This window comes from Macrosteles quadrilineatus, unplaced genomic scaffold, assembly GCF_028750875.1.
Source record: "Macrosteles quadrilineatus isolate MER2022 unplaced genomic scaffold, UCM_ALF_1.0 Scaffold_4__1_contigs__length_99947679, whole genome shotgun sequence".
Lineage (NCBI taxonomy): Eukaryota > Metazoa > Arthropoda > Insecta > Hemiptera > Cicadellidae > Macrosteles > Macrosteles quadrilineatus.
Window position 1 is genome coordinate 98,848,369 of NW_026542597.1, and position 25,754 is coordinate 98,874,122.

At 36.1% G+C, this 25,754-nt stretch overlaps 1 protein-coding gene across 1 annotated transcript; it reads right to left on the bottom strand.

The window, feature by feature from the left end:
* Positions 1–1,235: 1,235 nt before the first annotated feature.
* LOC128993264 (exostosin-3-like) lies at positions 1,236–24,755 on the bottom strand. Its single transcript, XM_054417052.1, has 18 exons — positions 24,603–24,755; positions 23,836–23,979; positions 23,287–23,413; positions 22,253–22,404; positions 20,790–21,018; positions 19,922–20,059; positions 19,257–19,529; positions 18,227–18,519; positions 16,586–16,837; positions 15,541–15,648; positions 15,074–15,167; positions 14,772–14,902; positions 14,027–14,152; positions 8,431–8,558; positions 7,410–7,534; positions 2,652–2,800; positions 1,923–2,027; positions 1,236–1,454 (listed from the first exon to the last, which is right to left on the bottom strand). Exons 2-18 carry the CDS (start codon positions 23,956–23,958, stop codon positions 1,350–1,352), a joined length of 2,658 nt encoding a protein of 885 aa, XP_054273027.1. The 5' UTR covers positions 23,959–23,979; positions 24,603–24,755; the 3' UTR covers positions 1,236–1,349.
* Positions 24,756–25,754: the final 999 nt, after the last annotated feature.

Sequence of the window (25,754 nt, forward strand, 5' to 3'; positions counted from 1 at the left end):
TGTCTTGGAAATCTGGATGGATCAATATTCCTGTATATTATAGTATGTTGGAAATCAAAGGAGATATTACATTTTACACAATCCCAAATCCTGTAATAATTAAGGTCACTTCAAAATTGCTCTGATTCGCTTTAATTACGTTGATAAAATATCATGTATCATCTTAAACTGTTTATAACTTTAAAGTATTAAGCCTTCTATATCCTAAGTAATAAAGCTTTGGTCCTTAACTATCTAAAATTAATATTTGATTTTCAGTTTGAAACTGATACCTTTTGGCAAGCTACCTTCTAAATGAATAATTGAATATCCAAGCAAAAGTTGACAGATGAGTGAGTGGCTGAGTCAGGAGCACAACAGACGATGAATCTAAGGCAGAGATGTCGTGGGTGCCTCCAATAATGTTCATCAATACAGATTATTCTTGTACTGTAACTGCTCACCTCTTACTATGCAAGATACGTTCCGTGTATAGGCCACAGGCCTTTTTGGTGAAGAAAATGCACGGGTGAAAGAGGCCGCCAACCTTTTTGACTTAAAACAAATGAATTATCAAATACCCCCGCCGCAGCAAACCTGCAGACTAAGCGAATTTCCATTTGCCTGATTGGATTTACACTAAAATGTCTCCTTAAAAATATCACATTTATTCCCTATTTAAATAGAATGAGTTAAAACACATACTTAGGTTTGCTGCAACAGGGAGGGTAAAAGTGTTTTTTTATGTAAAATGTTAATAGTTAGTAAGAAATAAAAACATTTTCCAAATTTGGGCAAAATATGTTAATAAACAAGCAAACTACAACAGTTTACTTATTCTCCATAAGAATAACATAGGAATTTTAAATTTACAATTTTTTGGAATTTTCTCCGTAACCGATAGGCGCATTATAACGCTTCAATATACTAAATTATTTGTTTTTTTAAGCTCTACAAAATAGTTTAGAAAGAAATTGCAAAATTTTATGTTTTTTGGGTCAAAAATGGGAAAAACCCATTTTTACCCCATAAAAGCCCCCATAAACCCCCGTTCCCATGGTCCGATCATGCTGGTTCGCGAACTCGTTCGAATAAACGTAGGTTTACACGTTTGTACCAAATTTGATCAAAATCAGATCATTTTTGCTCGAGTTATCGCGCTAACGGACACATATATAAATATATATATATATATATATATATATATATAAAAATATATATATATATATATATATGAATTTGAACGAATGGTGTTTTTGGCCTCTAGGGACCTCAAAACGAAAAAAAAAATCGGTCCCGGGTCCAGGTCTTACCATGAGTACTACGGTAATAGCTTATTCCCTATATGGGAAATTCGCTAAAAGATAATTTTAGATGTACTTGAAACACTTCTGCTTGTCGTGAGGTATTCTTGTCTTAAAGAGGATGGAGTCTGCTCGGAACTGAGTGTTCAGTAATGGCGTGTAGCCAAACACCTGTAAATGAAAATGTGTTGTCATCAAATCAAAGTAAAACAACATATATTGTCCCTATATTATGTAATCAAAATAGAACTCAAAAAAGTTTGTTGTTAAATGATACTGAGGTAATTTTCCATTAATTCAATATCACTACTTTTTTTATTCCGGTTTATTCACTAACAGAATTTTTTCATAATCAGCAAATTTGGTTGGTTAGGTTAATATAGAATAGTTTCATTTTATAATTGATATATTCATAGACTAGGCTAACTGTTAAAAATATCGGAATTGCAATAAAAAAGCAGTGGTAGTGAATTAACAGAAAATAAGAACTGATACTGAAAAACTAACTAACTTCCTCGGCACTACCTTATCATCTATCACAACCTCTTTCAAAATACAGTACAGACCCAGTCTGGATAATTTAACTGATAGTATGACTGAGTATGGATAATTTAACTGATTATAGTATTTTATCCCCACCTGAGTGAAAAAGTTGATGCACTTGTGCCTCTCCTGGAAGTGAGTTTCGTCCTCAGATAGTGACACGGGACAGCCGGGACATCTAAAGGTCCAACGTGATGTCACCTGCAACCAACAACAGTAAACTTAAAGTATATGTCAAACTAACAGAAGATGTCGTTACTTATAGTGATGTATGAAAATTGTGACCACAGAAGTTGTCTTCGATTTTGCTTTGACCACAGAAAATGTTCTCATTTTGCTGTGACCACAGAAGTTGTTTATGACTATGCCGTGACCATAGAATAATGAATATGTTAACCCCCTTTTAACAATGTCACCTGTTTCATAGACATGATATGTACAAACGTTGGTATGACAATAAATTTTGATTTGACTTTCAAATCAATCAATAATGAGGTTTTCTCTTTCCTGTACCTTGACAGGGGGTTTCCTAGTGATGTGGGACACAAGGTTCTCTTTACCGTACCTTGACAGGGGGTTTCCTAGTGATGTGGTACACTAGGTTCTCTTTACCGTACCTTGACTGGGGGTTTCCTAGTAATATGGGACACTAGGTTCTCTTTACTGTACCTTGACAGTGGGTTTCCTAGTGATGTGGGACTCTAGGTTCTCTTTACCGTACCTTGACAGTGGGTTTCCTAGTGATGTGGGACACTAGGTTCTCTTTACTGTACCTTGACAGTGGGTTTCCTAGTGATGTGGGACACTAGGTTCTCTTTACCTTACCTTGACAGGGGGTTTCCTAGTGATGTGGGACACTAGGAAATTCATGGCAATGTCTTCGCAGTTCATGTACTCATCCACCTTGTCTCTGATGGCTTGAGGCAGCCAGTGGGTGTACATGTAAGTGTAGTACTTGTGTACAAATGCCGCCCCTGTAACACAAATTACATTCACAGACAGTTAAGAAAAAATAAAGTGACAATATAAAAATATATTCCATGAATTATTATTTTCCGTATTTAAACCAGGGGCAAAATAAATTACATACATTACGTCATCAATCCTAAAATTAAACAATGGAGAGTAGTTTCGAAAAAGCAGTTTCATTTTCAAGCCTCTTGCCTCATAAAATTATTGGGACATCTTATCGTCGTCAATACACAAAAATAGGCTAAGAGGATTGATGACTTTAGATATGTAAACCTATGTACATAGTCAATAATCAATCCTGGAGGCATTTCTGAGTAAACCAGAGGCAAAATTTGACATTCTTTATAATGGAGCAGTCTAAATGATAGTCTTGCTTGATATTTAATTAAAAAAAAGATATTCACAATTAGCCAGTAACAAATAAAAAGTAATAACAGACCCAAAATCAACTTAAGATCTAAGTAAAAGTCCTTAGATTTGAAATCTATATATTTAATACGCGACATGAAACTTTGTGAACAATAAGGCTTTTTTATTTTAAGATTTAACCCCACATATTTTAAACCAAAATGTTCGTCTAGGTGTGTAGATGTGCAAACTGACTTTAGATTTTCGAAATATATATTTTTAAGGGCGTGGGCTTCCCTCAAAGTTCCTTCCATAAGGATAACATTGTGATTGATTTGAATGTTATTATATTCTGAAACAGATGTCAATACATTAGTTTAAAAAAGTTAAATCCCAGCTGTTTTGTTTGGTTTTGAAATGTAAACAGTTTGCATGTTTTTTAAAATAATTAGAAACCCGGCAAAGAAATGTTACTTATAGGACACGACGGGAGAAAAGTTTTACATTATAATTTTGATTAAACATGCCAAGGACCCGACGACAAAGAAGTATTGCCGGTCGGACACGGCGAGTCAACATACAACAAGCAATGCAAAACGTAAGGAGCCCAGACGAAGAGCTGGAACAGATAGTGGCCACGTGTATTTACAAAATTATACTGACAAGAACAAGAATTCAGCAGCATTCACTTGGCGAGATGGCATTAAAATGTCAGAAATGTGGTGTGCTACATTTTAAAGAAGAACAAAGAGGACGAGGCGAAGGATTTTCACCCTGCTGCCATAAAGGAAAAGTGAATTACCACCATACCAAGAAATCTATTATATTAAGATTCTACTTAATGGAGCAAATCATTTGAGCAGAAACTACAAAGAGAACATTAGATTGTACAACCAGGTACAACTCTGCGCTCGCAATGGTCAGCACTCAAGCGAAAATTGAAGAACATAACGGTGGATGGCCTTTCATGTATAAGGTGCACGACACAATTTATCACCCGATTGTCACCTTTCAACCGTCAGAAGGGGAGCATCCCACATATGCCTAAATTTATACCTACGGACGTCGAAACCGCTGTTAAAGAAAGAATGCTAAACAAAGCTATTGGCTCTTGCAGCACTGACTCAACTTGGTTCCTCTAATCTCAGATAGGCCTTGTCTGGCCTCCCTCTTAGGACTACCTATACCAGTAGGCCAAAAACCCTTTCTACCTAAACCACCGAAGATTCCTACTTCCCCATTAAAGAGCAATTCTGTCCCAAACAACCCTGAAACCTCTACGAATGACCAACAAGTTTGCAACTTATCCAACCACCAGCTCTCAGAAATAGAAAAAACAGTTTTGACCAAGGGTCTCAGTTTTTGTCCCACACCCCGTTTTGACCATTTTGGCCTAGTTAAAGACATCATGTCGCTAGCTAGGAACCTACGTCTCAAACATTATTTCAACTCACAAGATCAAGACAACTCGAAATCCAACAGTGTGGCGCCCTCCCTAGCGAAGTTTGCTCCACCCTCGGACTTCGATCCCCCACCGTTACCAGCAGACCATCCGATAGAACAATACATCAACTTCTTGGTACAAAACATCTCAGATCCCACTTTCGAAAACAACGTAACCTCTACAACACTCCATAACCTCACCGAAGCCGAGAAAAAAGCCATTTCAACTTTAAAATCAAATACTGATATCATGATCCTTCCAGCTGACAAAGGCTCGACCACAGTGATAATGAATAAATCTGATTATGTGTCAGAAATCCAACGCCAGCTCAGTGATTCTTCCACCTACCTCCCTCTGAAAGAAGATCCAACTATAAAGTACACCGCTGAACTCAAGGAAATAATTTACAAACACTCCAAATCCAACAATATCTCCCCAGAAACAACAAATCTGTTAATACCAGAAGAACCCATCTGCCCTAAAATCTACATATTACCAAAAATCCACAAAGGCATAACACCACCGCCAGGAAGGCCCATAGTATCAGGCTGCGGTTCTTTAACGGAACGTATCTCTTCATACGTAGACGCCTATCTACAACCGCTAGTACAAAACTTGGCCTCATATATCAAGGACTCCAATGATTTTTTGCAAAAACTTAACAATGTCAGACAACCACTCCCCGCTAACACTCTCATGGCCACTATTGATGTCACCTCACTCTACACAAACATACCTCATGTCCACGGCCTAACAGCAACAGAAAACTACCTTCAAAACAGACCCAAAGGATCCCTACCCACCACTTCGTTTATAACTCAACTGATAAAATTCATTCTGGAAAAGAACTATTTCCAATTTCAAGACAAACACTTCCTACAGATCAAGGGCACTGCCATGGGTACAAGAATGGCCCCATCTTATGCTAATCTCTACATGGGGAATTATGAAGAAAAGTTTTTGTCTAGCCGTGAACACCTCCCCATCTGCTGGTTTAGATACATTGACGACATTTTCATAATTTGGACCCACGGTGAAGAATCACTACGGAAGTTCCTGGAAGACCTCAACAGTTTTGGACCGCTAAATTTCACCTGGGATTTCTCTGAGACTTCCATAAACTTTTTAGACCTTACAATTCATCTAAGGAACAATAACCTCACCACATCTATCCACATAAAACCGACCAACCACCAACAATACCTCCATTTTTCTAGTTGTCATCCGAATAACACCAAGAGATCACTTCCTTACAGTCTTGCCCTAAGGGGAAATCGCCTAATTTCAGAACCGAAAGACCGTACACAATACCAAACCCAACTTCAAAAAGCCTTCGAAAACCGAGGCTATCCTAGCACTCTCGTAAAATCTCAGATCCAAGCAGCTCAGAACCCACGTCCAACTACAAAGAAAAATACCAACCATCTTCAAGTAAATTTGATAACCACTTACCACCCTGGCCTGCAACAACTAAACAACCTCCTTAAAACAGGTTTCAAAATCCTAGAGTCCTCCAGCCAAACCAAAAACCTCCTTTCAAGAGCCCCTTCCATAATCTATAGGCAACCCCCAAATTTGAGGAATATGCTAGTCCACCCAAAACTCCCAAATCCATCAAAAATACCATCTGAGAAACCAAGACCGGGCTCATACCCATGCAATGAAAACCGATGTAAATCTTGCCAGATACACCATCCTACAGACACTTTTACCAGCACATACCATAATAAAAATTACAGAATCCAAGGCCATCATACCTGCAGCTCAGAGAACCTTATCTACCAGCTTCAATGTTCACATTGTCCAGCCCAGTACATAGGCCTAACAACCGAGACTCTCCGAAAACGCATGAACGGCCATCGACATGATGTTAAAACTAGCAAAGAAAAACCAGTTGCACAACATGCCTTATCCCACCAACTTCTATTTGATGACTGTTTCACCATAAAAGCTCTAAAATCATTGCCAAAGAACCAATGCAATAGTTCAATGCTCAGAAGATGGGAATTAGCTTACCAGTTTGTGACCAACTCCAGAACCCCACCTAACCTCAACATTAGATAATATCCTCATATCCTCACCCTCACAGCTAACTCTTAAGTATTTATTTTCATGGACAAAACTAATTTGCTTTTCAATGTACATATTATATGTAAATACAATATTGCAATGTGCCTGTATTTAGTGATTTGTGCAGTGTCAGTTGGACAACCTGTCAGACATTTTGAATTCAAACTGTGTCATCCTATTTCAACTGTTGTTTTGTAACTACCATCTAGGCCTACTTCTGAAGAAGCCTCTGAAAGAGGCGAAATATTAAGTAAATTATGTGTGTGATTTTATGTGTTCTTTGACTCATCTGCAACCTTTCATCAGGTGAGTTAGCTGTGTCCTCTCCATCCTATATTTATTTATTTAATCCAAGCTAAATGCTTTTTCCTAAAAACATGACTCAACTTGATATTAATCCATACGCGCAATTTTTCAGCATGATGAGCTCTGTCCTGCAAAATACCACTACTTAACAGCAAAAAGAACTTAGAATGCATATAGTCAACGATCGAGCTCAAGACCATCGTCGATACAACGACGCAACTTCTAACGACTATTATTCGTGCGAATTCGCACAGGTTCACCTAGTAATCATTTAAATGCCTTAAAAATGAAAATCTAGATTGAATTGCCATACAAAATAATTCTACCAAAGCTAAATTACATGTTTAAAAAGAAAAGACCAGAATTTGAGAATTTCGATTTAGTTATATAACCAGATCAGGGGCTAGAAATATGAATTGCAAAATGTTAGTTTGAGCACAGACCTGTCAGCACCATGGAGAGTTCACAAGAGTAGTTGGAGTTGTACAGCCAACCGCCGTAGTTGAGGTCAAGCGCGTGGAACCTACCAGGGAAACCAACCACTCTGTCCCTCTGTTCTCTCCAAACCCTTCAAACAAACAAACACATGAAACACAACTGGATTGCTTACATCAACACATTTGTCTCCAGCACAGTAAGAAAATTGGCAAATATATAACATTAACCCTCCCACTCAACAGTTCTACAAACAGTGTAAACTGAATGGTCAGAAAGGTGCTCCCAATGTTATCAAGAGAGAATGATATTTTTCAATGTTTGTTTTGTTTATTTTTCCACCAAAGATCTAAGATCACAAGACCTTGGAAAAACATAGACATAGTTTGGCAGCATGGACAAATTAATGTGCTATAACGTTTCTTCTTCAAAATATTTAAACGTTTGGTTATGTTTCATGTAAATAGACTGAAAAAATCAACAAGGTGACGTTAATTAAACTTAAAACTTCAGGAAAGTCAAAATTTGAATAGCTCTCAGTAAATCCCCTTGCATGCATTTATCATTAGGGTTATTTAAATTATTTCAAGGTATGGGCAAGATTCGATACAGAAACAGCCCTACAACAGAATGACAGTTCAATCAAGATTCACATATTTGAGCTTATACTGCTTACAAAAATGTAAGTATTACCATAGATAAAGTAGATTATTTCTCATCCTTATGGACCAGCTGAAGCAAATTTTATTGTTAGTTCTGTACGGTGCACTGTTGAGGTCATGTTTTGTTTACAATTTGTTTCTTGTTGTTTTAGTAATTTAAAACCTCAACTAACCAAATAATACGATCTAAGCTCAAATCATGAAATTACCCCTAAAATAATAGAAACAAAATTTCGTCGACACTAGCGCCCAGTATGAACTAGACATGAACTAGACAGGAAAACGAGCTTCAAAATTTACAATGGGATGAGAAGTCTACTTGTGTTGGTTAGTCTGTGGTATTACCATCAAAGCATAAGTAACAAACCTAAATCCAAACATGATCTCGTCATGGCGCAGATGAGCGTCATCATCTACGGAGAGGACTGCTTCAGTCTCTATTGCGTCGTACGGCACGAACCTGTTGTTGAGACTGTTGGTGCTTGCCTTCACAACCTACAAAAACAAAATAGTATATCTGTTAATACGTTGGCTTCGATAATTCTTCTACCGATTTATTAAGTTTTTGAAAACTACTACGTGCGCCATTGGTTACTATGGTGATTGTACGCAACAAAATGGCATTTCGGAGACATTGTGGGTGTTTTTACTGTGCACTCGTGTTTGTAGAAGCTACACAAACAATACTTTGCCAGACATAAACAAAGTTAAAATCAAGTGAATTCCACACTAAAATAATTGTACAGGGGAATTGTGTTTAGATTATAAAAATTAGTGGATTACAAAATATCGGATATTTTTTTTAGTAGTTTTTAGCGAATTTCCCATATAGGGAATAAGCTATTACCGTAGTACTCACGGTAAGACCTGGACCCGGGACCGATTTTTTTTTTCGTTTTGAGGTCCCTAGAGGTCAAAAACACCATCCGTTCAAATTCATATATATATATATTTATATATATATTTATATATATATTTATATATATATATATATATGTGTCCGTTAGCGCGATAACTCGAGCAAAAATGATCCGATTTTGATGAAATTTGGTACAAACGTGTAAACCTACGTTTATTCGAACGAGTTCGCGAACCAGCATGATCGGACCATGGGAATGGGGGTTTATGGGGGCTTTTATGGGGTAAAAATGGGTTTTTCCCATTTTTGACGCAAAAAACATAAAATTTTGCAATTTCTTTCAAAACTATTTTGTAGAGCTTAAAAAAACAAATAATTTAGTATATTGAAGCGTTATAATGCGCCTAATGGTTACGGAGAAAATTCCAAAAAATTGTAAATTTAAAATTCCCATGTTATTCTTATGGAGAATAAGTAAACTGTTGTAGTTTGCTTGTTTATAAACATATTTTGCCAAAATTTGGAAAATGTTTTTATTTCTTACTAACTATTAACATTTTACATAAAAAAACACTTTTACCCTCCCTGTTGCAGCAAACCTAAGTATGTTTTAAACTGATTCTATTTAAATAGGGAATAAATGTGATATTTTTAAGGAGACATTTTAGTGTAAGTTAAATCCATTCAGGGAAATGGAAATTCGCTTAGTCTGCAGGTTTGCTGCGGCGGGGGTATTTTTTATTGTTATAAAAAGTATTGTTCACTACTCGTCACAAAAGTCCCATTTCGGGGCTCGATAGTGTTTTTGACTCGCATGTAAAACACTATTTCGCCCCAAAATGAATCACTTTCGTGACTAGTAGTGAAATATACTATTTTTACTACTTAAAGTATGTTTTTAAGTTCATGTAATGTTCAACGATGAAAGGTCGTATACCACAGATGGTACATGGCTTAATTAACATAATTATTATCTTATTTTGTAGTAGTCTAGTGTACAGTTGATAAATAGTTAATTATATCTAATCATTCCTATAAACACACTTTTGTGTTTTTTGAGTCTATGGTAATTTGTAGTACACAATTTTAAATTTGACTGAAATTGTATTTGTGCGCCACTGGTGGCCATGTCGGGGATTGGTATTTCACACAACATGGTTTGCTATGGTAGACCTAGGTCTGTCTGACCAGGAGACAAGTGATTGTATCCTGCCACGAGTGGTGTGCAGCTGATCGTGGAGCTTAAACGTAGAGGCTTACCCAAAATAAACAGTTTATATAGCTCAGATGAAAACTTATGGGATAGATGGATTCTTTGTGTTTTCTCCTTAAATCAGGGGTTTGCTACTTATTACTCTAATTGTGAGTGTCACTAAAAACTTGTTTTTCAATTGTTTTAATTTTTTCCACTAAAGATAAATACTTAAATAACTGAGTAATTGCTGGAGTTTAAATGGGTAGCAATTAATAATTTAGGAAACTAGTTTATTACAATTTCAACTTCCTATCAAAATGAACTGAGTTATCTTATACATAACTATAAAATTTACTATAAAAAGCTGTGTTTCAGAATATACATCTGGTTATTTCTCCGATAAAGTTATCTAACTTCTGGAACACTATCTTGTGAGTTTATTTTTAATCAGTGTGGTTAAGATAAGATTTCATGTGAATCATTGGGGCAGTTATAACCATGATATGAGTGGTGGGGAGATTTAAATAGTTTTCAAAAATCAATATTTATTAGGTCTATAGCTGTATAGGTATGTCATTTACACATTACAGCATGTTTCACAAAATAAGAGATTTTATGGACAACCCTCGATCCAAACTCAAAATTAATAACTTTTATGTTCAGTAAATTATTTAGAAATTAAAATAGACTTTTACTAAGAGTGGCAAACAAGAGAGTTATTTTTAAAAAAGCCAAAGTAATTCCTCAAAAAAAAAACTATTCAAAAGTTTGTTCCAACTACAGGACGACTAACATTAAACGTTTAATCCTACTAAAGTTTTTCCAACATTTTTGAAAGATCAGATAATCAATCAATTAGATGAAATTAACTGACCAATTACCGGTAGATGATTAATGAATCAATTAGATAACTACCTTTAATAAACAGAGAATGTATGCCTGATTTTTTACTTGTCAACTCTAGCTGCTGATCAGAACGTGAATGAATTTGGAAAAAAATGTTAAAATTGTCCACAGGAGAACTTATTCCATGTAAAACTCATTGAAGAGGTGTATACAATTAGAATAGTTTCAATCAGCCATTCATCAATCAAATACAGACATTTTGGATTCGAATATTTAAAAAAATGGAAAACCTGTGTCTGAAGATAGTAAATATTATCTGTAAAAGTTCAATGAAATATATACAAATTTATCTAATATTCAATATTAGCATCAGACGTATTAAACTAATTTTCTTTATCTAAATATTCAATCAATTAACCTCAGTTATTATCGATCACAGACTTATTTGTAAAAATTAACGATTTCATAGCTTATTTAATTTTAGGCGTCTACAAGCAAGAAAAACAATAACTAATGTGATTTTTTAAGAGATGAACAGATAATCAGAATGAAAGTTGAAAATTTTGGGATGTGGTAAAAAAATGCTTATCACACAAGGAAAGAGCTACAATAATCTCTAAGGAAGTGATATTGCATTTGTATATGTGAAGTTATGTGAACAACATGTGGTTAGTTATGATCATCCTGGTACAGATATTATTGTTGATCTCAGCTGATGACTTTGAAAAGTACTATTTAGGATGTTTTAGAAGGGCATCACCAAAGGTCAGTTCTGATAGACATTCTGAAACACCAGACTTTTCCAATTGTATTAAACAATGTTTTGGGAGAAAACATGTTTTTGCAGGATACAACGATGAAGAATGTTTTTGCAGCGATGTAATTCAAGGCATTTTAGTTGCGATCAACAGTACAAATTGTAAACCTTGTACTAATGTACCCAATCAACATTGTGGCGGATCAAATACAATGTCGCTGTACAAAATATTTGAAACCAAAGCTTTTGAAACTAATATAATATATGCAACTGAAAACGGTTCAATTAAACAGTGGATATTCAAAAACGTTACTCTGTCTTTTAAAGATATAGGAGGAAAAAATTATTCAATAAGTTGTTTTGTTTCACGTGGCCGGCTCATTAAATACGTTTTGGGAAAAGACATTGTTGACGGTACTTTATTTTCGGAGCGCCTGCACAGTCAAGTGGAATTAAACACCGATTGTACCCACATTGGTGACTTGGCCATAAACTGGAATCATTATACCTTATACTGGAGTTGTAGGGATACTAAGAGCATACATTGGGGAAATGGACCTGGAAATATTTCGCATATTCATTCTGGAGAAGTAACAAGTATTGCATTAGACCCGTACAGGAAGTTCCTACTATATCTGAAGGACACAGAACTTGTAAAATACAATTTAAACACTTCCAGCACCACCGTCCTGAAAATGAACGAATTTCCCAATCTGAAACAGTTTGCACTCGACATTCAACAAGAAAAAATATACTTGATTTGCTCAAAGGAAGACGACAAGAACTACTTATTAAGCGTTGACTACTGTTTCACAAAGTTTGATGCTATTTATAGTGGTCCAGAACTTCATCAACCGTTCGGAATGGACGCTGTCAATGGAACAATAGTGTGGGGAAGTGTAAACAACGATAGTTACATTCTGTACAAAGCGAGAGTGTCTAATCATGTAGTGAATGTGACCATTCTTATGACTGAAACTGAGAAAATTCTCGACTTCAAGATGGATACTTACGAGTCCAGGGGTGCCAGTACTACATACTTGTGTGAAAAGAAGAATTGTTCCCACTTGTGTACACGAATGAATGCAAGTAAGGTTGCGTGTCAATGTTACGACCACTTAGTACTTTCTAAGGACCAGCGAACGTGTGTTGAAGATACAAAATCCAATTCTTATCTTCTTTTTACACTTATTTTCCTTGTGGTAAGCGTGCTAGTTATTTGTATTACTATTAAACTGAGAAAATGTTGCAATGAAGCACACACAAATGATAAGGGTCAAATGGAGCTTTCTGTGACTTAAATTAACTCAAAAGGTAAACAAAGCTTCATGCAAATTTTTGTTTGTTTTGTGATGCAAAAATACTATGTAGTATCGTCATCATTTTATATTATGTTAATTAAAACTAATAAGATTATGTGATATTAAAGAATATTCCTCTATGATAGCAGACAATATTTTCAAAATGATTTTTGATAGGTACCTTAAAGCTTTTCATTTCAAGCGTCAAACTTACTGTTAAAACTCTCAATTGTTAACATTTGGTTTTGCTTGTATTAAAATTGTATCAACAATAAATAAACCTTTGCATGTGCAATTGACAAGTAACTTGTTTTCCCTGCTCAAATTACTTTTGCCAAAGGCCTGCAATGACTCAATCAGTGTAAAATAACAATTAGGATAAAATCTCATTTGTTATTCAAAACACATCTTTCAAATATATTGAGATTGATTTATGAATACCTCTACTCACAAGGTATACTATGGACGGTACTGGTGAATTACTAAAAGTGATTGTGTGCCTACAATTATTCTTTGGCCCTACCTATATGTTTTGGTGCCAACTGTTAGCCCGGCCCAACCTAAAATATTCTGGGGAACCGCAGGCTTCTAAAAACATCATTCATGGTATTCGTAGTTGGCATTATTAGTACTACAATGAAGGTGAAAATTGTTTGACTTCAAAACCACCACCATAACAAAACAAAAAAAAAATGTCTCAATACACAAACTGAAACTATTTACAATCAATAAACACTAGCTTATTTAAAACACCTCACCCTCATTCTCATGTGGACTTTGTTCAAATATGGCCGATCAATAATATTGTAAATAACTTCAACAACACACAACACAAGGTAGAACAACACAAACAAGCTTAGAGGCAAGCTAAGGTTAAGGTTTAGAGACAAGCTTCAATATTGTAGCGGATCTCGATGTCACCATACAAATTATTACCAAAGGCTTTTGAAACTAATGCTGACTCTAATGTTCCTTCATTTTATCATGTATCTATTCTCCGCTTACCTCTACGGGGACTCCGATGTCCGGCCAGTGAAGGTCGTCCAGAGGAGGTCGGGGAGAGTTCCACACCACGACCACTTTATTGAGGTAAGGCAAGCCTTGCAGTCTACTGAGAGAGTTCATCAGCACCTAAAAAAATCATATTTTTATGAGAAAAAGTACTTAAAATATGACTGTTCCCCAATTTTCAATTGAGGAAAAACAGTTGCATGTACAGTATACATATTCAGTGTCGTGTCTGCATCGACTTGACTTGTCGTAACTCGACTAGAAAATAGTTAAGTAGAACTAAGTAGTTAAGTAGTTTAGTAGAAAATAGTCCTTCTACATAGTTCAACAAATAGACATGTTTCTCTCCTATTTCATGGTGGATTTTACAATTTGTACAATTTATTACAATAAATCAAAGACGGTTGTATAGCCAAGGGACAGGTAGTAGAAAAAAAAAAATAGATTGTTACATTACATTCAGTCAAAATGTTTTTAAAGTTGGTCAAAAAATTACAAGAAACAAGAAAAAAATAGTAAGAAACAATACCAGTACCACAATCACAACAACAACAACAGCAATACCAATATAAAACAACAGAACGATTTTTAAAATTGTCTTCAGCTTCGAAGATGATAAATGTGATAAGTACGTTTAATCTGGGATTTCAATTTAGGCTACTGTTTTCAAACAACTTATTAAACTGTTCTTGGTAAAACAATATTATTTGGTGATATTACGTGTCGTGTAAGCTTGTACCTGGTCCCGTTGGTAGGTGAGCATGACGATAGTGAACTGTTCGCGAGGATGGTTGCCTCCCAAACTCTCACAGAACTCCTTGCCAGCTCCCCCAGCTCCCCTGCCGATGGGGCGGAACCCAGTCCCAGAGCCTGCCGTACACCACAACAGATGATGAATAACCAACCAAAAAATACTATAACTTAGTTAAATAAGACAATAAGACTCGGAAATAGTTATTGACACCAAATATGTTTTTACAGTGTTTAGTAGAATAAGCTTTGATTTTAAATCTAAATTAATTTCCCAAAACAACACTTTACCTGCAAACTTGGCATCAGAGGGCAGCACAGGGTCGAAGGGTAGGTGAGGGTAGAGACGAAACGGATCACCCCAATCGTTCCACATCTCATGACCCTGAAATGAATCTCTATTTACACCAACAGTATTCTTAGCTGAGGACAAAATATTATGATCAACTAAATTATTTATTGGTGCGTAGGGAGCCTACACACTAGGTTTTTGGTTAATGGTTCTTTTGAAAACATCTAAATAAATTGCCATTGTAAATTTCAAATATTTCCACCATCTTGCAAATGTTTACGTTGGTGTAGATACATAAAGATGTGTTGGAAGACCTATTGTGCTATATTTCCATCAGATACTGTTACGTTATCATAAAACCCTCCTATAGTATCTACTGCACTACAGTGACACGGAGTAGTAAATTAAATTACACAGAGTAATTTGCCATAAACATAAACCTAAAGTAGCCATGGTAAAGGCCTACCTGTACTAGAAAGACGGAGTAGTTCCTGTGAAAGGAAGGGGAAGGGTAAGGAGGCTCCAATGGTCCGAGGCTCTCTTCAGCTTCCACTACTTGCTCCGTCTTCACCGGCTAAACAAAGACAAACTTGTTATGACACTGTCAAGAGAAACAATGTTAAACATTACTTTTGGATAAACTGGCTTCTCATACTTAATGAGACAAAAATCACAATCATTTAGACAGAATCGTTCAGAATTTTAGAATGTTAGTTTTTGAGGCCTCACCAGATATTAGGCATGCCCCGAATTCCGGAACGCCTGGGAGGAATGGAATACCTCCCAGCCAGGTGAGGGGGAAGGGGTCCAGGCTCGCTCTTCCCCCCCCACCGTAGGCACACCCCTGTTAGTAAATGAGAAGTGTTTATGTTACGTCTCTCCAGCGTTGTTTTGTATAATCACTTCAATGTGAACTTGTGCCTGAAACTTTTTTCAGGCATTGCCTTGGCTAAGTTAATTCACAGAATATATTTAGTATAAGCTGGGGGCACTCTCAAAGATTAAGATTGTAAATCCGAACGATTATACGTAGGTAATTAATTTAGTAACAAGCTGTCCATTGAAATGAATTTGTTTTCCTAGTCAGTTCATAGAATATTCACGAATACATTAAACAATACAATATTGTGATTGATTTTGTCAAACAATAAAATATTGTGATTGATTTTGTCAAACAATAGTATAACCTCCTAGACAGTTTATAGTGCAGTGACCTTGTATCAAGAACAATTTGATGTCCAAAAAGCTAATTCATGTTTTTTTTTTTTATGAAGCGATATTGTACCAGGTGATTGTTGTATAACGTCTAGACTATCTGCAAAATTATCTGCAACAATTGTAATACTGCATATGTAAACTTGGGTAATCTCGATGTGAGGAATGCAACCGAAACATTTAGCTGTGATGATGAGAAGAGAACATAGTAAGGATTTACACAAATTACACTGTACTCAGAAACTTGGACAATGGCATAGAAAATACAAATTCCTAGTGAATTTTCATCCACCTACCACAGAGTCGTGTGTGAACAGTGAGGCAGGCGTGTCTACGACGGGCCGAGGTGGTAGACCCAACCTGTCTCTCAGCACAGCCACCGTAGTGTCAATGACGGCCTGTAGAGAGGCGAAGTACCTCTCCCACATCAGACGACCCTGGCGGCGCAGCACCAGCAGATCTGCGTCAGACACACTCCGCAGCAGGAAGTGCAGCTCTGGCAGCCGGCTCTGGGCGATCGACACCACAAACTTCTTGGTCGACAGCACCTGTTTCACATGAATGTTTAGAGATTGTTGTCACATACACCCAACGATTTCCTTGGCTCAACTCTGTATGGTGTAAAACAAGGTATTTTTTCTACTCTGGCCATACATTTTTCACGGAGTATTGCAGTAAATGTTAGGAAATTTCTAACTAGCAAAAGTAAATTTTCGGTACTCAATATAAACCTCATTATAGAGACAATATTAAATATTTAGCTCAATAAATATCACTAATTCTATAGACCATGAAGAGCTAAATCTCCATAAGCCTATAAAACCTATAACTATTTTAAATTAGGTTATTTTAAACTCTGAATTGAGCTGTGGATTTTCAGAAATTTATAGAAAAAAAATTAAATAGAAAACCAGTACAGGAGCACCTCAACATCAAGAGTTTTTCAGAAATTTTTTGAAAAAAATACAGAACTTTTATCAATTGTATAGACTCTGCAGCTTAAGTCTTTTTGCTACAAGTATATAACACAGTTAAGTCTGGAGCCAGTGTAGTAGCGTAGTAACTACTAAGTTTGACTTTTGATTCAATTGCACAACTAATTAATTTATGAGAATAGAGAATGAGATGCAATTTGATGATGATGATGATAAGCATATTGTATATCCAAAAGCATTGAAATTATACTGCTGCATTTGTCAGCTGTAGTATGCTAAGCCAAAACTAAACAGCTTTTGGAAACCTCAAATCCCCCAGAAAACAAAATTCAACCATTTAAGCAAATTATTGTAGCCTGTACTAAAAATATTCCACCCACACAATCCAACCGCTCTTATCTAACTCACTTTTTGCTTAGTACAGTCATTGTTAGCCTAATTATAATTGATCCAGTTACATCTGAAACAAATAATAGAACAACACATAATAGAAATAATCTGCTTGGAAAATAGTTGAGAGCTAAAGCCATTTGTAAAATAAATAATTTATTGTTCTTGCATAGAAGTTAATGCATGTTTTTTGTAATGGTACCAGTATTCAACAATCTCTTATTTTGGTCTTTCGGTCCCATTTTAAGATTGAAGAGAGGTTTTAAAATGTATCTAGTTTCTTTCTTGCTCTGAGAACTAATAAACCTACACTATCGTGATAAATAAATTACATCAATTTATTAGAGACAATCTAATATGATTGAATCTAGTAAATGGTGTGGTACTAAAATCTTTATTGCCTAGATAAATAGGTCTAAAAAGGATATACTGTAATAAATTCATTCCTTTACTAATCTGTAGACCATAATTTAAAAAGCAGCAGTTTTAAGGATAATTTTCCGATTTCCATAGAAAACTATATAGGCTAAGTAATGTAGTACACCCATTAACTCCACAATTTCTACTATTGCTCTAGATCTTGTCTAAAATAAAACAAAAAAAAACACTGACCTCACTGTAAGGCAGTACCATTCTGTCGCCCCCGACTATGACTGGGATCGCACCGGCGCGTAGGGCCTCATACAGCCGGGCGAGACTGAGCGCAGACGACACATAGCTGGTGTTGCGCGGTGCAGGCACCAGTGTGAACGTAGACTCCCTCAGTAGAGCGGCGCGGGATGTCTCAGTACCACACAAGTCCCAGTCGTCCTCCGTGGAGACCAGGGCTGCAGAGTTGCTGCACGACCAGTCCAGTCGGAACACGTCTGACGTTGACTGTGACAAGTACTTGTGCAGCTCCGTCACTGTGCAACCAAAGGGATTATTTGACATTAGACATTAGACATTATTTATTTGCACATAACATTCTTTTAGATGTGATAACATATAGAACAGGTGCATTGTCAAAATTGAGCCTAGACTAGAAAAATACAAAGTACAAAGTAACAGGAAAAATTAACTAGCCAAATAATGTTAAGAAAATTAAAAACAAAAAATTAACTCAAGGGATGGTTATAAAATTCTTTTATTTCATAAAACGCACGTTCAAGGAGTCCATTTTTCAATGTTTTTCAACTAATGTTTCAATTATTTTCAAATTGGTTAGATTACATTTCTACAATGTCAGGGTGCTCTTTTTTAATGCCAAGATGAGTGAAAAAGATGATGTTTTTAACTACAATCAGCTGATTTTCATTAAAAGCCGAATGATCACACCCTAACTAAGTTTTGAACCATCAAAAAGTCACAAACTTTAGTCAGGTTGAACTGACAACTAAACTAACACTATATCCACTTAGCTACCCAGCTATTTAATGCACAGGTCATACAAGTTTTGGTGTCCTCTTTGAGCACATAGAGGTCATAAAAGTTTTAACACCCTCTTTGAGCACATAGAGGTGATACAAGTTTCAATGTCATCTTTGAGGACATAGAGGTCATAAAAGTTTCAATGTAGTCTTTGAGCACATAGCAATGTCAAATGATTGAGAGAGAAATAGAATCAATTGATAACATATAAAACTGAACTAAGCTGACTCACCGTTAAATCCTTGAGAGACAATGTGAGTGGAGGGAGGATGCCCCTGGAAGGTCAGTAGGTATTTGCGCCTTGCAGGTAGCTGAGGAGCGCACTCTGCCCACACGTCACCCCCAGGGGGTCCTAGCACGGGGGGCAGCACCAGATCAAACCCCTCCCGGAACAGGTGGCGGGCGAAGGTAGACTGGGCGATGATGGCTCGGCCCGTCAACTCAGGAGTGAGGGTGGGGGGCGACAAGTTGCCCCGGGACAGGTAAAGTAAGACGTGGTTCCTCCCTGAGCAAATCAACCAGTAGATTGAAGTTTACCAAACAATCATAGAGAACTTTTGATGTGGATTAATCATACAAAAATTAAAGCAAAAAAAAATTAAACGCATAGATGAAAAAGTTACAGATTTTACAAAACGTAACATACAAGTTGTACTAGAAGACAAACCAACAATGAAACCAAGAGCGAATAGGAGGAATAGACATGTGTGGCAGAGATAAACGGCCTAAAACTTGAAATTGTTTTGTTTATTCTATCCTTGCAATATTGGAAATCTTAGAGATGCCAGATACACCAGTAATCTGGTGTATGAACGTTCTGAATTGTCTAGAGTACCTGGTAAACTCCTTTGGTGAAAATAGTTTCAAATTAAAAATAAACGTAAAACTGAAACTCACCGTCGCCGCCCCAATAGGGGAGATCTCTGAGGCTAGTTAGATCATGTGCCTCCCCCTCCCCCACTAGGACTAGATACACACAAGCCTCGTGGGGATCTGAGGTGTAGTGGGGGTTGAAACCCACAGTCTGTCTCACACCTGTGAGGGAATAGAACAATACAAAATATATAAGTTATTTAATTATTGTAATTTAAATAGAATCAGTATGTTAAATAATATATTGCCTCATAATGGGTGTCTATTACGACAAAACAAAAAAATGTTGCTATAATAAGATAAACAAAAACATAACATCCCTATATGCTACATAATGAATTGAAATACAGTAAACCTTCAATAGTTCGACACTTGATTGTTCGACACAGGCTGAGCTATTTTGTCAAGTGATATTTAATGGTTACTATTGTGATGTAAGCTGACTTGAACATTGATTTGTCATTTATTGTTGACTTGAGACCAATGGCCAGTGAAATAATTGTTAAGCTGTTTACCATTTAATAAATTTGATTTCTACATAGGCCTAAAACTTGTGGTTTACATTCCTGTATATTAAACTCCATTTACTCCCTATAGTTCGACATTTCAATAGTTCGACACCCCTTAAGTCCACTAAAAGTCGAACTATTGAGGTTCTACTGTAGTATAAAGTGATTTGTAAACAAATAACTTAATATTTCAAGAAATTACAATGTTATAATTCCATACAATTATAGTGCAAAAAGATAGCTTCCAAGAGTAATGAATTAAATAAAACAAATTGTTTGAAATCAGCAACTCGTGGTCATAAATCATAAATAATTTTATTTAGCCTTTAGATACAGATTGTACGATAGGCTAGGTCATAACAACCATTGACTCGTGGTAATACCTGTGCGCAAGTAGCTGGTGGCCGGGAACAGTTCTGTGTCGTACAGGTAGACTGGCAGACCGGAGGTGAGGGCGCAGCGTGACTGATCGAAGCACTGCCACATACTGCAGGGAGGGGAGAGGGGTGATGGCGGGGGGAGGGGGAGGGGCGGCCCCCCCGCTACCAGCCGCAGTGGCCGAGACAACTCTGGCGTGTTGCGCTGCAGAGCCTCCCGATGAGCCACTTGCGCCTGTCACAAACGATATGAAAACATTCATACTTGACAAGTTATAAGGATTTTTTGACTACGGTATGTAAAGAACTAGACTTTACATTCCCATGTTTATTTTGTAACCAGTGCTCAATTGAAAATAAACGTAATTGAATTGAGCTACTGAGGGAGTGCACTTATGTGAAGAAGCACTACAACCACCCAGACAATTGATATATAATTGTTTGGGTAGCCGAGTGGTTATTGTGCTCGCCTTCAAATCTGAAGGTCGCTGGTTCGAATCCATGAGAGATTGTTTTCAGACCCAGATGCCATTTGTCATTGGCCTATGAATTAATAACGCTATCTAACAAAAAGGTCGACATTATATAGTAACAAGATCACGGTTTGGACCACCTTTCAAAACGTAAAAAATGCCACTGGCGTAAAAACACACAAAATAAAAAATGAAAAGAAATGCTTATGTGAACGCTTATTTATGACGACGACTACTTTTTAACCAAGGCAAACTGAAAGGTCAACTTATTTCACATACTTACATGTATAGGATAGCATACAGGAAAATGAACAAGTGGACTTATCGGTACAGTACAACTCTGCTAATCTGTCACCTAAGGGACCGGGACCATGGTCAGAACAGTCAAAACGTCGGATAACCCGGGGAGCATATTAACTGGTGGCATATTAAATTAACTGCATTAATGGCTTAACTGACATATACGGAAGAAAATTATGATGTCCGAAATACTTAGCCACGATCGCGGGAGAAGCTAACGATGTATCAGTGACTGCAGGAGACGTGTTAAATATTTAGCCACGATTACGGAGGATGACAATAAATGTTTCTATGATTGCAGAAAACCAAGATAATGTTTTTGTGATTGTGAGGAATAAAGAATATTTTTGCTGCTATTGCGAGAGGCGATGATGATCTCTACACGACCATAGGAAGTAGTCACAATATTACCAACGATAACATTGTCGTCACTGATAGGCGAAGGCACAGTCGGATTAAGCAGGGAGTCGGACTAGCCTACATTGGATTAGTGGGGTTCTACTGTAGTTTAATCCATCACAACTTGTGCCCTGTGTAATCAACTAACTGATAGCTTGTAGCATTTTTCATATGGGTTTCAGTTCAAAAAAGACATGTGACTGTATAAAACTTGTTTTTAAAGGCACCCAGATAATTAGCACAAATTTGAAAACCTCTGTTAAAAATACAACAAAATATATTTGTCAGGTAGCTAACCTGTTCAACGGATAGTTTGAGTCTCTCCAGTTCTGTTTGTTGCCTTAATAAATCTAGTTTCAGCGACTCAATCTTATGTGTAAGGGACGAAATGTCGGCTGTCAGTCTCTGTCTCTTGGCTTCGAGGTCGCGCAGTTCAGTGCTCACCGAGCCTGAAAACATTAGATTCAATTCATTGCTACTACTGTGTAATCATTAGCATAAAGTGCTTCGGATTGCAACACAATATGTAATTTATGGTGTGTAAGTCTCAAGGCATAGGAATCGTTGTGAAAAACTTATCACACCAAGCTAAAGGTGTTTAGGGCCTACCTGTGGTTGCTAAGGTTAGCCCCAATGTCTAATACATACATTAAACTACTAACATTAGATACAGACAGACAACAACGAATCCAACAAGCAACACCGTATACATAGTTCATCTTGTACCGTACAGACTCAAATTGTAACTAGGAGTCTGCGGGTGAGACTTTATACTTTGGGTTATGTCGGATAACAAATTTAGACCTTCGGGTCAATATCGGTTTGCTTTGAAAAGTATCAATTTAATAACATATTAGCTGTCACAATACAATCAGTTTTAAAAATATTTAAAATTGTCTTCTGCCATACAGTGAAATATATCTTTGCAAACGCTTTTTGGGAGTTAAATAATATTGCTTGAGTTAAAGCTCAGTTTGGCTCTAATCAAGCCATTCATACACCTTTTATATAAATCACCTGAACCAAGCTTGGCACAAAAACTATTTCCGGCTCGAACCAATCTATTAGGCTAACTGTTGGCCTGATGTGGCCTGAACATTTTGGAGAACATTCCACAGATTCTTGATAATAACTCAAAATCAAGTGAACAGATCATTTTATTATTTTGATATTTTTTGTTGTTGTTTGTTGTTGTGTGTTTCATTTTGTTAACTATCAAACTATCAATATACCGCACTAATTCATTCAACCTTTTCATGATACAATAATTTTAACAAATATTTACCGCCAGAACAATAAACCAGGTATACCTGTACAATGTTGTGACTAACCTTTAATTCTAAGCATTTCTTCAATTCTTGTCTTCAAATCAGCTCCTCGGAACATTCCAAATTCTTCATAGGCTTCCAATTTAGATCGGGTTCGATGGATATCACCCAATGAAACATCACTCTCAACCTTGAGATTCAAAGAATTATAAATTATAAAGTTTGGAAATACAGAAGAAAGGTAAGGTAGGCCTACCTTATTTAGGCCTACACATTAGAAAGCACAGTCAAAGTCAAGAAGTCAAGTCTCGGCTCCACAAGTTAGGAGCCGACTCTAACTTACTTAAACTTAAACTTAGTTGCATTTGCAATATGACCGGATTGCCTAGCAGGTAGGCCTATTTAAATATTTTAAAGTAATGTCCAAGAACAAACCTTTAGGCAGCCTAACTTACTAGAGTTAGAAAAGAGCTGAAGTACTGTATTTTGTACATTCCATGTTGTACCAATTACATTAACCTCTAGTTTGTTTTTTCCAATGGTAAATAAGAGTAGGGACTTAAGTATGGTCTAATAACTTAGGCTTAATAGATTCAAAGCATTGATACTTACATTTGACAAGTAGTAATGGGTAAATAGAGGTACTAGAACCAGTGCTAAAGTTACAAGTACTAGTACTCTTGAGAGCTTTAAATTGACTAATCGGTTGCAAGCGACTTCCTTGGAAAACACCATGATTAGTTTAGTTCCTTCAACCTAAAATCAAATGATCAATGAATATAAAAAGTGTTGGTATTTAAAGGCTGTAATTAAAAAATATACCTAAATATCAAGAATGAGGATTTGAATCTATTTAAGGGTAAACTTAAAAATGCACAAGAGTGCTTAAGTTATGACAGCAAACATGAGGCAAGTTTGTTGCGGTAACTTAGTTGACATATGCCTAACAAGACTTTTATCTAATTATACAGCACTAAAAGTACTAGCTTAGGATACTTTTTAATATTTATTTCCGATTGATAAACGTTACAATGATCTAGATTTTAAAAATAAGCCTTTATTAATATATTCTTAATATATTCCTGCAGTTGGGTTTATTGACATTAAGTAAGGTTATAACTTATGTAGCAATCTATCAAATCAAAATTATAATCTGCACCGTACTAAGTTAAGCCTTGTTAATAAATTATGCCCCTTGTATTGGTATTCCAATATAGGCCTAATTATTTGCAAATGCTTGCAATGCTGTTTGTCAGAATAGGGTATAAAAAATGTAACACTTCTTATGATATAGGCTTAAGTTATGATCCGACTAACGCTATTTTAAAGCTTATTAAGCTTACTCAAATTTTAATAAATTATTGTAATTATAGCTTTACCTGTGAATGAACGTGATCTACTTAGTTTAGTCTAGTCCTAGTCTACGGCTTCACATAACCTCTTATAACTTAAGAATAGCATGAATGTGTTATTTTGAGGGAAAACAAATTAGACCTATTCATTGCGTTAAGACATATGAGACTTAAAAAATATATGATTTATGCTAATTTGTGTTTCGAGCCCTCATTTTAATCTTTATTTTAGTTTTTAGAATCAGTACCCATCACATAAAAATAATAACACAACAAAAGACTGGAGGAAAGTCAAAGACAACACATTGACTGACATACTGACATTGACATTAAAAAACAACAGTCAACAGACGACGCGACGAGAGAATAGAAAAAACATCAATTACAAAATCGTAATCGAAACGTGGACTTTGTAGTGATACTATAATGAGTGTACAGATAGTGGTTTTCTAAAATTGTAAAAACTAGCTTATAACCGTGTGTATTCTCTTATGTATCTATGTATCTTAACTTTGATAACTAAATTGCATTTGAGTTGTAGTATTACTAATTATTTTGAAACTCAAAGATGATCTTGAAGTATTGACCAGATAGAAAATGTTAACAAAACACGCATTCCAGCATATTATTTGTTATACTGTTTTAATTTTTACCAAGAATTTTCTAGCAAATGTGCCCATATTCTTAAGTGAACATTCTTAACGTTACTATTTAGCAAGGTCAACATCCCTGCGTTAGTTTGCTTCGAAGTTTGTTTTGCAGCAGCAACGCTTCTTGAACTTCACGCATTATTGACTTCAAAATTTCACCAATCGACGCGTATCCCATTTACAATACGCGTATTGTCGTATTCAAAAAAATTGCGTATTCAAAATACGCGTATCCCAAATACCAAGATTTGAACATGTTGGTACGTATTAGCAGCAGTTTTCTGAAATTAAGAAATAGTTCTATATTTTATTAGTAACTTATTTTTGAATTATATTATAAAGTTGGGTTTTACTTAATGATTTTAAGTCGAAAAAAGTTAACCTAAAGTATTGACCAAATCAAAAAATGTTAACAAACACGTGTTACGACACAATACCTCAAATTCACTAAGTTATGCGCCTGAAAATGTGGGAAACATTCTTTAGTCGTCATAGCGAGTTCCAACATCCCAGCGCGAGGTGGTATGTG